Genomic DNA, 14277 nt, shown 5'->3' on the forward strand with positions numbered 1-14277 from the left:
AACTGCCTAAATTTTCACTCTCAGGTATAGCGACTATTTAATAATTGGTTCTATAGCCTTATAGATACCTTCTATGTAGATAAATCTTTTCTACAAATGGGATTAAATTTGATAAATTATTTTATAAGCTGATTTAATACGTCACGTAGCATAAATATTTGTCTACGTCAATAAGGAAAGAAAATAATAGGAAGCATAGAATTTACTACATGCCAGGCGCTAGATTAAGTGTTTCATACATATTAGCCTCACAACATGCTATATGTTGGGTAGCATGATTACTCCCATTTTATAGATAAAACAGCTGAGGCACAGAGAGATGAGGTAAATTGCCTAAGGTCATATAGCTATAATAAATGACAGTACTAGGTCCGGAACCGAGACTACCGCTAGCTGCAGAGGCCGTGCTCTGGACCACAAAGCTCTGGCCCACACTGTTATTTTCCATGGCTATGTTATATGATAATTTACCTAACCACTTCCTTCTTTCTGGGCTTTTGGATCCACTGTTGTACACAAAACAGCAATGAAAACCTCGTTCATATATTCATCTTTGTATGTGTGCTCATTTACTACCCCAGGCTAAATCCCCACGGATAGAATTGCTGGCTGGGTCCAGGAGTTGGGATACCTATTAGTCGGTATTTTAAGCGCTCTATTTCCTATGTCTCTTTGACCCTTATAAATTCATTGTTCTTTTCCAAAAGCGTATACCTGTCTTTTGGATTCAGCGATAGTTTGGTTTTTTTCCTTAAACATGAAGCTTCTTCTCTTCTACTTCCTCTCCCTTCCTTCTGCATCATGCCCGTTTCTCGAAAATGTTTCACAAAGTAATACACTTTCCCAAAGCCTTAGGCTTTATGTTGTCAGCACTTCCAGTACCTTCCACCTCCTGCACTGTAACTCTTCGATGGGGTCAGGTACACAGATGAAATACTGCCCGCCCTTTGGCTTGATGTCAGTCCTTCATATGGCTATTTTTTTTTCCTTTTCCCTGCTTTGTTACGTCTTTCCAGATTCACAAGAATTGAAGTAGCAAACCTGCTGCACGGCATGTTTTTTTTCTTCTGGACTCAATACATGCAAATGAGGGTGGGCTGCCCGGCAAGGATGACTGATGTGTTCGAAGCCTGGAAGACAGAGTTTCCTGCTCTCATCCCACCTTGGCCTCCACTCCTTGTATGACCTTGAGAAAGCCACTTAATCATTCTGCGTTTCATTTTCCTCATTTGGCAAATGAGGAGGGTGAACTAAATGACCTAGAAAACCTATTCCCGGTTTGAAGAAAAAAAAAAAAAAAAGTGTCAGGCTATCCCAGAGTAAAGTAGAGCTTTGAGAAATATTGTTTGAAACTGGGGCGAATGTGCAAGTTGGCGGAGCAGTGTTGGAGGCCGCTAAAGATTTGTTTCAACGTATTAAAAATATTTTGTGCCTTGTCTCTTAACCAAGGTTTCCTAACAGTGTGCTTTAGTGGTTTCTGAAACATGTCTCTAAGACCAAGGTAATTATAGTTGTTCCATTGAAGCATGACAAATGGCCTCTCACTTTGAATTCTTTAATGGGAAAGAAAAACCTTCCATGACAACAGCACTGGAACTTAATTACAGGCTCCAGATCCAGGGGCAAGACTAGCGATGGCCATGGCTGGGGTCAAGGGACAGAAGACAGCCTGGGAAGAACCGGGACAGGGCAGTGTAACAATGACAACATCAGTGGAGCTACATCAAGAACTTGCTATTTGCCGGGCGCTGTCCAAGAACTTGAGATGTGGGGGTCTCATTCAGTTCCCACAGTGACCCTAAGAGATAGGTTATGAGGTAGGCACTTTGACTTCTTCTCTTTTACAGCGATGAGTATTGGGAGGCTTAAAGAATTTAAGTAACCCGATTCAAGTTATTGTGGGAGGTAAAATTTGAACCTTGAGGCTTCTCGTACGTCACACAGGCTTTTTGAATATGTGTTACATGCCAGGCACCCTTCTCAGGCCTGGAGATGCACCAGTGAATGAAGTTCCTGCTTGTATGGAGTTGGGCTGTTCGTGGGATGAGCCCAGTAATAACAAGCCAACGAATCGATAAATAATTTCAGGCGGCAATAAATGCGATGAAGGAGAGTGCCGAGAGCTAGGGGTAGGCTACTTTACACAAGATTGTCAGGGGAGGCCCCCCGGAAGGTGACCTGTGAGCCAAGCCCTACATAATGGAGGAAGTCAGCCATGCAAAGATGTATCAGAAAGCATTTTATGTGGACCATCCACAAGAGCAGTGGCTGGGGGCTCGGAAGAGCATGGCTTGCTCTGGGAACAGAGAGAAAGTTAGCCTTTCTGGGGGAGCATAGAAGGGCAAAATGTCTGCAGAGATGTCAAAGAGGTGGACAGGCACCAGATGACCCAAGACCTTGAAGGCCACAGCAAGAGGTTTGTATCTCTTATTCCAAATGCAGAAGGAAGACACTGCAGAATGTCCAGCAGGGGCGTATTGTGATCTCCGGTCTCTGTAGGGGGCCTTCTTCACTTCTCCATAATACCGCTAACGTGAACAACTGGCAAGGGGTAGATTGTTTCTGTAGCAGGCAGGGCAGCCTCAGCGAAAGTTATCAAGTTGGGAGTCAGTGTTTCAGATGAAACAAAATTCTGGGTTTTTCACGAAACAGCCAGATTGTGATGGACAGGGAGGGATCCTTGAGTCTAAGCTTTTGACTTCAGTCAAGAAGACCATAGGAGACCCAAGGAGAGCATCTGAGCTATCCTTAAAACCTGTGTAAAGGAGATTCCTTCTCTTTGGGGACCTTCCCTTAATAGACAGAGACTGGCATTCTAGGCACTGAACATTCTTGACCACTTCTTGGTCTGGGGATTGTGCTCTCGCCTCAGAGAACAAATCTCATCCAGAAGAGTAAGACGTTAGAGCTTCGTTGTAGATGACATCTCGGAGATTTACATTTCTATGTGACCTGGTCACCCTGGTGATCTAGTGGTGAGGATTCAACACTCTGTATGCAATCTTGTGTGTGTGTGTGTGTGTGTGTGTGTGTGTGTGTGTGTGTTTATCTTTGAAAAATATTTTTGAAAATGCCCTCAACATTTTAACATACAGGACCTGGCTTTTCTTTTTTTTTATTTTTTTTTTTTGCAAATAAACATCACTTTTAATAAGTTAAGGTGAAACCAGCAGAGCAGTTACAACATTTTAAAAGGCTCTCCTTGCTACCAAATGTTAATTATTATCTGCCATTTTTATAGACCTTCTTAGTTCAAATATTTTCATATATATTAACTTAATAGTATACATTCCTGTCATTTTCATTCCATCTTTGTGTTTTTCTTTCTGCCATTCTTTGTGTTTTTTTTTTCTGAAATTTATTGACAAATTGGTTTCCATACAACACCCAGTGCTCATCCCAAAAGGTGCCCTCCTCAATACCCATCACCCACCCTCTCCTCCCTCCCACCCCCCCATCAACCCTCAGTTTGTTCTCAGTTTTTAACAGTCTCTTATGCTTTGGCTCTCTCCCATTCTAACCTCTTTTTTTTTTTTCCTTCCCCTCCCCCATGGGTTCCTGTTAAGTTTCTCAGGATCCACATAAGAGTGAAACCATATGGTATCTGTCTTTCTCTGTATGGCTTATTTCACTTAGCATCACACTCTCCAGTTCCATCCACGTTGCTACAAAAGGCCATATTTCATTTTTCTCATTGCCACGTAATATTCCATTGTGTATATAAACCACAGTTTCTTTATCCATTCATCAGTTGATGGACATTTAGGCTCTTTCCATAATTTGGCTATTGTTGAGAGTGCTGCTATGAACATTGGGGTACAAGTGGCCCTATGCATCAGTGCTCCTGTATCCCTTGGATAAATTCCTAGCAGTGCTATTGCTGGGTCATAGGGTAGGTCTATTTTTAATTTTCTGAGGAACCTCCACACTGCTTTCCAGAGCGGCTGCACCAATTTGCATTCCCACCAACAGTGCAAGAGGGTTCCCGTTTCTCCACATCCTCTCCAGCATCTATAGTCTCCTGATTTGTTCATTTTGGCCACTCTGACTGGCGTGAGGTGATACCTGAGTGTGGTTTTGATTTGTATTTCCCTGATAAGGAGCGACGCTGAACATCTTTTCATGTGCCTGTTGGCCATCCAGATGTCTTCTTTAGAGAAGTGTCTATTCATGTTTTCTGCCCATTTCTTCACTGGGTTATTTGTTTTTCGCGTGTGGAGTTTGGTGAGCTCTTTATAGATTTTGGATACTAGCCCTTTGTCCGATATGTCATTTGCGAATATCTTTTCCCATTCCGTTGGTTGCCTTTTAGTTTTGTTGGTTGTTTCCTTTGCTGTGCAGAAGCTTTTTATCTTCATAAGGTCCCAGTAATTCACTTTTGCTTTTAATTCCCTTGCCTTTGGGGATGTGTCGAGTAAGAGATTGCTATGGCTGAGGTCAGAGAGGTCTTTTCCTGCTTTCTCCTCTAAGGTTTTGATGGTTTCCTGTCTCACATTTAGGTCCTTTATCCATTTTGAGTTTATTTTTGTGAATGGTGTGAGAAAGTGGTCTAGTTTCAACCTTCTGCATGTTGCTGTCCAGTTCTCCCAGCACCATTTGGTAAAGAGGCTGTCTTTTTTCCATTGGATGTTCTTTCCTGCTTTGTCAAAGATGAGTTGGCCATACGTTTGTGGGTCTAGTTCTGGGGTTTCTATTCTATTCCATTGGTCTATGTGTCTGTTTTTGTGCCAGGGACCTGGCTTTTCTGGTGAGGTGGCATTGTATGGATGTTTCTATTTTATTGTAAACTCAGCAACTTGATTTATTTTATTTGGGTGCTTTTTATAAACAAATACCCCTTACAATTTAATTCATTGAAACTTAATTAAATTTAATTAATTGAATACAATGTAATTCATTAAAATTGATTTCTGCCAAATATAGAGTGAAATTAGTGGCTTGTTTGGGTTAAAAGCTCACTATTCTAAGATATTGTTCTGCTTTGGCAAAACTATTAAGAACGTCACTTTTATCGGCAAACTAAGTTTGAATAAGAACACAAACCATTATTTTTTTTTATTTTTTAATTTTTTTAAATTTTTTTTTCAATGTTTTTTTATTTTTATTTTTGGGACAGAGAGAGACAGAGCATGAACGGGCGAGGGGCAGAGAGAGAGGGAGACACAGAATCGGAAACAGGCTCCAGGCTCCGAGCCATCAGCCCAGAGCCCGACGCGGGGCTCGAACTCACGGACCGCGAGATCGTGACCTGGCTGAAGTCGGACGCTTAACCGACTGCGCCACCCAGGCGCCCCAGAACACAAACCATTATTAATGCACTGTATTTGTGTGTGCACTTACGTGGCTGATTATTCATAGATAGGTTCCTGGCAATGTGGGCCTAAGGATACAGATTTATGTGAAGGAAGACTACATTCAGAGGCATTTAGTTGCCTCTGTGATCAGGTGGGCCCCAGAGAGCAAGACATTAATTGTGAAAGAATTTAATTTAAGCTACACAGCTGTAATTAAGTAGGATTTGGGGAAGTTCACCACTGTTGAGTTAGTTTTTATGTAAATAGCGTATTTGTTTCTCAGGAAAAATTCTCAAACTGTCTCCATGCACGAGGTTAGAGAATTGCTGGTCCTTGGCATGAAGCTCGTTGGTGACAGTAGCATAAGGACAAGGGCAGTGGGAGGATGGCTGTGTGATACCTTGGGGGTGCAGGATGACAAGAACAGTTTCCTCGTAAAAGGTGCCGAACTCGGGGACTCTTAATGTTCCCTCCAGCTCGGTGTTCTGTGATTGGAGGGAAAGCATTCTCCCCTCTGGCTGCTTAAGTTACCAATGTTTTACCAAGGCCTTAGCCTCATGCTCAGGAAGGCTGTAATAACTCCATCACAATTATAAATTCAGCTGTCAGCACTGGGATTGTTGAATCGACTGAACAAGCAGATTTTTCTCCCATTGTCTGTTTTCTAGATTGATGAATAACAATTTCATCCTCTCCATTTTATTGTAACTCTTTCACTCTGACACTTCGGATTGCTGAGAGAGAGGTGTTCTGGAAATTTCCTAAGTCACACACTGGAATAAATTCAAGGAGATAATGCGATTCCAATGGAATCATCAGTGTCTCTGCTGTCAGACCCAGTCGTTTTAGGAGTTCAGTTGGTTGAGTTGCACAACTTCCCAGATTTAATATTACATACTTGCCCCTTTACGTCTTGCCCTCAAGTCTTAATAAATGGGCTAAAGGTCTGATGGGAAACTGTGAGATAAATTATATGTTTATTATGCCAAGTTAAGTAAATACTCTTTGAAAGGATTACTGGAGGGTACAATCAAGTTAATTGCTTTAAAAATCTTTTTTGATTTACTGGGCTCTATGAAAATGGTTAAGCAATTGATTTCTGTCATGGTAAGTGATCTAAAGAGAGTGCTGTTGGGTCCACAAGGGTTGCCATGTACATTTCCTCCCTCATGGCTGGAACTGTCCCATAAATGAGCAGAGAGGGCCCCCTGGGACCAGAATGCAAGTACTACTGACAGACTGTTGTTCCTCGGAAGGAGACACATGTTGACAGTTTGACGTTCAGGCTGACAGATTGATTTTTTTTTCCCTTTTTTATTCTAGATGCTGAAGAATACCAGCCTCCAATATGGAAATCATACTGTGAGTATTTGAAATGAGAATCTCTTCAGATGTCTTCAGTAGGCCTGCCTTTTGAACAATTCTTGCCTTTGATTTAATGAACACAAGCAGTCCCGCATCACAGCACTGAAAACCCAAATCTTGCTTTTTCTGCTAAGGAAGAAGTCACGGGGAACTGCACAGCCCTCTCCCTTGGCCAGGACCCTCAAGAGCAGGCTGCCTGTGACCTACTTCAGGAATGCTTAGAAAAAAAGAGATATACATTCTGACTCCCCCACCTTTTGGGTTGGGGCTTTCCTTTCCTTTTTTTTTTTTTTTTCACTTTTTTTTTTAAGGTTTATTCATTTCTCAGAGACAGAGCGTGAGTGGGGGAGAGGCAGAGAGAGAGACAGAATCTGAAACAGGCTTCAGGCTCTGAGCTGTCAGCACAGATCCCGATGAGGGGCTCGACCTCATGGACCACGAGATCATGACCTGAGCCGAAGTCGGACGCCCAATCGACTGAGCCCCTTTCCTTTCCCTTTTTGCAGAGTTGCTCAGCAAGGATGAATGTGTTGACTTCCATGAAGTACATTCTTCGCTGATCATCCTATAGTTGTAGTATCATATGACATTTACCGCAAAGAATATTAACAGATGGCAAAGAACTGTTTGGGCACTACAGGTGATGCCTTTGAAACAGAGGTCGTATCTGGTCATCAGTCAACAGTTCAGTTCCCTTCATGAAGGCAGGCAGTTGTCATCACATCGAGTTCATTTTCTCTTACTTTCTCTCTCCTTAGTATCATCTGCCTAAGTGATTCTCCAACAAGTGAGGGGAGGCATGTGCTTGGTTGGAAACCCACCGTGCTGACAGCCCGGGGACACATGTCCTTGTTCGGGCTCTGATTCTGCACAGCAATCATAAGAATAATTATTATCGTCGTTATCGAAGCCACCGTTGTTTCTACCACCCGTGAGAGCTGCCCTGTGCTGGCCACTGTGCCAGCTGTGTGCCTGAACTCTCACATTCTCACCATAGCCCTAAGCGATGGCTGCCATTATTATCTTGTTTCACATGCAAGGAAACCACAGCTCAGGGAGGTTCAGTAACTTAGCATATGTTCTCCATCTCTGAGCACATCGGACTGGCATTCAGGGTGGAACCCAGAAGCAAGTCTGACCCCCAGCCTGCAAGTTTTCACGATTGTTTTCCTTCCACTCAAAATGTCCTACCTAAGTATACATGCACACACGCATATACGCACATGCCTGTATCTCTCTCTCTCTGTTACAGAAGCAACACACAGCTGCATAAGAGACAAACATTACAAAATACACAAGGTTGAGCGTGAATTTTTTCCTAATTGACAAGCCAGCCCCACCCCGGATTCTGTGTCTCTTTCCTGCTTCCCAGGAGCTGACCTCGGTCAGTTTTGGAAACCGTATCCTTCCAAGTGTTCAAAATACACACGGCTAACGTTAAGACATTTTTGCTGTTGTTCCCTTTTGAGAAAAATGGCGCTTATGCTGTACTTGGTGTCCTTCAGCTTGCTTGTTTCACTTCACAAATACCTTGTTTTTATCTTTCCACGTCAGCATATATAGAGGCACCTCATTCTTTATTACATGAGTCTGTTCTTCCATCTGTGAAATAAAGGGGCTGTGCCGGGTCTCCAAGGGCCCTTCCAGTCTAATGTTCTGCACTCTGATCTTCTATTTTAAAAGGCAGCGCTAATGACTTAGTAATTGGATGTTTTTGTTTGTTTGTTTCCTAATGGAGTGTGAAGAACTCTGACAGTAAATCAACAAAATATCTGTAGTGAGAGGCGCTGGGTGTTCCATGACTTACTGTGCTTTGCACACTGCTTTGCACACAGCCTTGCATACATTAACTAGCCGATAAATATTTGTTGAGCGAATGCCACCGCAGAGAGCTTTACGGAAGCAAAAAGATGGCATTGGCTCAAATTCATTTCGCCTTTTGCTAAGAGGCCTTGGGCCACCCAATATATCTCTTAAAAGTGCTTCTGAGTCCTAAGGAAGGTGGAAAACACGTTGCTGATTATATGTGTACACTATCAATTTCACCCTAGTGTGTCGGTTTTGAGTCTGGTTTGGGGGTCTAACTGAAGTCGTGCTTTTTTTTTTTTTCATTTGCTCTGAAATCATACAACTTTCGACACAGAAGGGATAGCTGAGGCCGTTTAATACAAACCTAATGGCATATATGAAATCGCTCTTTATTACGCCCAACTGATAGTCATCCCGGCTCTATTTGAGGGCCTCTAGTGACGTATAACTCTAAAACTGAGGGGAGTAATGCCACCAGATGTGCCGTCGACATCATCAAAACCACACTGCCTGAATCTATCCAGAGCATCACTGAGCAAGAGCTCTTTTGGCTGTCCTGGACCCATAAATTATTTGAGTTTGGGTGCTGGGCCACTCCTAAGCTCACCGACCGTATTATCCCCAAGACACTATCTTATTCCCAAGACTACTATCTACTCATACGGTCCTTCAGCAAACATGCAGGCAAGACCTTTTCCGTGTCAGAGAACAAGGTTTAGGAATCAAAAATGACTACCTTGTGACCCCTACTTTTCTCCAATGTATGGTCTTGTAAGGGAGAAGATATAAAGCGATTAACTTAAAATGCAAATGGCTTCAGTCATAGTATCCTCCTGTTCCACTGCCTGAGATTAGAGAAGACTGTATAGAAGGGGTTAAATTTGTATGAGTCTTCAAGGATGAATGGGAAAAGGAATCTTAGGGCCTTGCAGGGCTTCACGAGATCCTTTTTAAAATCCACATATGCCAGGGGCGGCCGGATGACTCCGTTGGTTAAGTGTCTGGGTCTTGATCTCTGTTCAGATCTTGATCTCAGGGTCGTGAGTTCAAGCCCCACACTGGGCTCCATGCTGGGCCTGGAGTCTACTTAAAAAAAATTCAAATATGCTAAACCTGTAGCATTTTCCTGATCTGAAAGTCCAAAAAATGTCAGAGCATGAAATTTGCTGGGTTTTAAATAACCTATTGTTAAATCCATTTTGAACCTGAGGAACCACCGAGGCCTTTTCTGTGAAATGTTCACAAACAGTCCTTTGAAAGATAATTTTCGGTATTGATGTCAAGCTCATTAGCATAGCATTTATGGAATGCACATTTTCCCATCACTCACACTTTTTTTTTTTTTTTAACTCTAGTGACTTTTGATACTTTTAAGTTGCTCCTCTATTTACTGAAGGCGGTACATTTTTGCCATATTATAGGACTTGGTTCTAAAAATGTGATTTTTAATTGGTGTGGAAGTATATAGGTATGTCTTTTATTGCTGACTACTGGACATTAATTTTGACTTACTTGGTATCAGATTCTTATCATGAGGCATTAGTCCCTATTATGACATTATGCCTAAAAGAAAATTAGCTTACCTGATAATAACACACTTTAAAAAGTGATTTCTAAGGTTTTTTTTTAAATGTTTATTTATTTTTGAGAAGGAGAGTGCGCACAAGCAGGGGAGGGGCGGAGAGAGAGGGAGACACAGACTCTGAAGCAGGCTCCAGGCTCTGAGCTATCAGCCCAGAGCCCGATGCGGGGCTCGAACCCATGAACTGTGAGACCATGACCTGAGCTGAAGTCAGATGGTCAACTGACTGAGCCACCCAGGTGCCCCGATTTCTAAGTTTTAATGCTAATTGCGATGCTCTTGGATGGAGGTAACAGAATATTCCACTCCATCACATTCAATGACTTAAGCAAAAGGTCCAGGGACTTATTCCAGCAGCTCAAGCGACATAGGCAGTTGTGTATCTCTTCCTTTTTTGGCTCTGCTTTTCAGGTTGGGCATCACTATTTGGAGGCTCTTCCTTTGTGATCCCAGATAGCTACCAACAGCATCAGGACTACCTCCCTTATTCAAGAGCAGCAGGCAGACAGTTTACTTTCCGGATACCTTTAGCAAAGACTTAGAACCGAGTCTCAGCCCTGACCGACTTGCGTTACCCATTCTCAACTCCATCATTACTGTCAAAGAGTTGAGTATGCTGCTCACCTGAACCAGTCAAGGACCAACCGTCTGTAATCCACATAACTGGAAAATTTGGAGGACTGTTAGAATGGAGAAGATGGAAATGGATGTGGGGAAGGCAACCACAAATGTCTGGCTTAGAAATTTAGAGGAATAGGAACCTTAGAAATCAGCTCCCTCCATATTTTATTTAAAGTAGATTGTGCATTCATTCATGTATCACTCATTCAGCCAATACATATTAAGTCTTTGCTTTAAGCCAAACACTGTGCTTCGAGTTGTGAGGCCAGCGGAATCGATCAGCCTGGGTCTTGAGTCAGAACCGTGATGTCACGTGATTTTCCTTAACTACCTGAATTCTCCGCTCCCCTCCCTTTCTCGGAACCTAATGCTACCACTTAACTGGGCTTGTCTTGGGACAAGAATAATATTGTCCCAGAGTATCATGTATCTGCAGCTAGTCCTTGATATTCACGATCAGACCCCAAAACAAAGCATTGACGAAGTCATCAAGAAAGCGTTGGTTTCCATTTTCGTTAAAAAAAAAAAAAAAAAAAAAAAGCTGTCTTTAAGCGCACTTAAAAAAATAACAATGAAGCCACGTTGTAAACTTTAAGCTGGAGCCACATGAACTGTATGCCCTAAGCAGACAAGTTCACAAGTCCATCTCCCTGAGTATACTCTGGGAGACTTTCTTTTCTAAGAGGCCAAGTGCCAATTAGGCAGCAGATTCTGGTGCCGACAGCTCTCCCAGGAGACCCTCCGGGCGGTAGGTCAAGCAGTCACAGCTTGTGCCTGTTTTCCTAAAGAGGAGTTGAGAACCTCAAAACCCTGACCCCCCTGACCCCCTGCATCGGAATTGCCTGGGGAGAATATTTAGAATAACAGATCCTCAGCCCTAACCCCCAGATTTCTGAATCAGAAGAGTTGGTGGGGGAAATCTGCAATTTATCATACCCCGTCGTTTTTTTCTTTTTCACACTTACACCTGAGACCCTCTCATCATGAGGCTACATAGCCTCATCCCCGGGTTTCTCACTGTGCCATTAGACAAGAATAGAGCTCGGTCCACATTAAGTCTGGACATTCTGCCAGTGAGGCAGGTTGGAGGTGAGGTTAAGCCAAGACGACCTCTAAAACACCTGCTGTTTTCTCGCACCCATGAGTTTTTCCCATGAAGAATGGGAAAGACATGGGCGGTGAGCAGGGTGGCCCTGGCTCAATGTCACAAGCAAATGGCTGGCTTGGCCTCCTGGGTCTTCATGCCCTCTCAATAAAGAAGAAGCTGTTAAGAGGCCATTCCTGCAGGGTCTGTAAGGAGCCAATGGGTGTGGACAGGGCTTCGGTGTCACCCAGGCCACAGGCCTTCCCTTGGCATCCCCAACAAGTAGGGTGATTACTGTTAGAGAATGAGCCCACTTTTCTTATTGAAGAAAAAGTAAAACATTCTTTCAGTGAGTCCTGGATTTCTCGATGTGCTTCACGTTGCTTGAGAAGCAAGGACTCCTCTTCTCCACCTCCACGGACCCCAGTGGCCATGCCCCCTGCCAAACAGCTGGTTCCAGTGCGAAGAATTCTCTCAGGTCCTGTAGAGTGCCCAGGGCTGGGGAGTGCCTAGAACATATTTGGAACATTGCTATAGCAGCAAGTTCCATCGAATCACCTCCTAGCCCACAGAACCGCCCAAGAAGCGACATATGTTATCGTGTTTTGCTTGTGAAATGTGTTTGTTGAACAACAACAAAAAAGATCCAAGAAGTGACACTTTCAGATGATGTGACATGTTCCAGTTTGTGTTAAATATGCCTCAGAGGTTTTTTTCTTCACGGATGGTTGTTTGGTTGTAGCTAACCTTGAAAACGAGCGCCTGAAACCCTTGCTCGAAGCTAAGATAGGATTTAGGGCCCATTTTTTTATAGGGCTACCATTGCTGTTGGTCGCCATCTCATTATCTTTATAGAGACACATTATCCAGATGGGAAACAGGCTTCTGTGCCTATTTGCCAACTTTTGTTGCTTGGAACAGCACCGAACAGATCGGTTCCTGAGACGTGCTTACTGAGAAACAGCGATGGGTCAGTGATGTGTGCTGCCCGGGGACCAGGAAAAAGACCCGGCGGTTCCTGGCTTGAGGGTTTTGCAGGGACTCCCTCAAAGTCGCCCCTGGGTCAGTCTGCTCCTGGTTTTGAGATTGGTGAACTATCGCATTGCACTTTACTAAACCTCAAAGGGTCCTTAGAGGGCACAGCGACCGACTTTACCCTGTCTAGAATGTTCCTTCACCTGTATCCTCTGTGAGTGTTAATGGCGTCTCAATCTCTCATGGTTTCAAGGTCCTTCCCTGCATTCAGTGTATCATTAAGCGCTGTCAGTTCTCCTCTGCAATCCATTTACCTTCTTGTCTGACTTTCCACCAGAGGGTTGTCTTAATGCACATTTTCACGATCTCCTTTACGTGGGACTAAAATGCTGTTCTCTCTGGATTCCCTGCCTCCAAGGCAACCTCCTCTGATCCTCCTTTCAGTGAGGCAAAGGGCAGTGGCCCCACTCATGGCTGGGTATTAGAGTCTCCAAAGAGCTTTTATAAAAGAAAAACAAACTGGGGGAGCTTTTCCCCAGAATGTCAGTGAGCATTGCCAGTGCTCAGGCCCTCTCCACCTCCTGCTTTAGGGAACTACTGGCGAGGCTGAAAAATCCCAAACCTTGGGATCTGGAAATCGGGCTTTAAATCTCAATGTCGTCATATTCTCTGTGTGACCTGGGGCTTCTTCAAAGCTTGGCATCTCCACTACTTTCTCAGTAAGGGTAATAGTTACCTTGGAAGTTTGTTGGGAAGATTAAATGGGAAGATGTAGATAAGGCGTCTGGCACATAGTAGGTGTCCCTAATTTGGCAACTTGTATCTTCTGGATAGTCTTATCCTTATTATGCTGAAACAGACCAGATCATGTCCTCTCCCTGCTCAAAAAATGTAACCGTCACCCCGCTTTCAGACAGAAGAACATCCATGCTCCTTAGCGTGACCTTTAAGATTTAGCTTTATGTGGGGGCGCCTGGGTGGCTCAGTTAAGCGTCCAACTTCGGCTCAGGTCATGATCTCACAGTACGTGAGTTCGAACCCCACGTCGGGCTCTGTGCTGACAGCTCGGAGCCTGGAGCCTGCTTCGGATTCTGTGTCTCCCTCCCTCTCTGCCCCTCCCCTGCTCACACCCTGTCTCTCTCTCTCTCTCAAAAATAAATAAACATTAAAAAAAATTTTTTTTTAAAGATTGAGTTTAAATGTTTAAAACTCAAGAGAAGGGAGAGAGGGTGCCATTTGGGTACCTTGGGAAAGAGCAAGCCAGGTGGAAGGTATAGCAAGTGCAAAGGCCCTGAGGCATAGGAAAACAAGCAGGGCTCTGGACTCAAAAGGATAGCCCGATGCCCCGGGGCAAATATTTAACCGTCCCGTGCGTGTTCCCTCATCTAAAAAATAAGAATGATAATAATGCAGCATTCTTTTTTTCTGATTGCTCCTGAAGATTCAATAAAATATTGCCCCTGGCACATGATAGGCACTCGATGTGCTGGTTCCCTTCCCTTCTCCCTTTCTCTCCATTTATCATAAAAGCCTCCATATAATGGTGA

The 14277-nt window shown here is 43.6% G+C and overlaps 1 protein-coding gene across 2 annotated transcripts in view; it reads left to right on the plus strand.

The window, feature by feature from the left end:
- The window catches only part of CHN2 (chimerin 2), a 303947-nt gene that overhangs the window by 152673 nt on the left and 136997 nt on the right, over positions 1-14277 (plus strand). For both annotated transcript variants that reach the window (XM_047846901.1, XM_047846911.1), the window contains exon 2: positions 6618-6656. In XM_047846901.1, coding sequence (XP_047702857.1) covers positions 6618-6656 — 39 coding nt within the window. The remainder of the gene's footprint in view (positions 1-6617; positions 6657-14277) is intronic.

This window comes from Prionailurus viverrinus, chromosome A2 (genome assembly GCF_022837055.1).
Source record: "Prionailurus viverrinus isolate Anna chromosome A2, UM_Priviv_1.0, whole genome shotgun sequence".
Taxonomy (NCBI): Eukaryota; Metazoa; Chordata; class Mammalia; order Carnivora; family Felidae; genus Prionailurus; species Prionailurus viverrinus.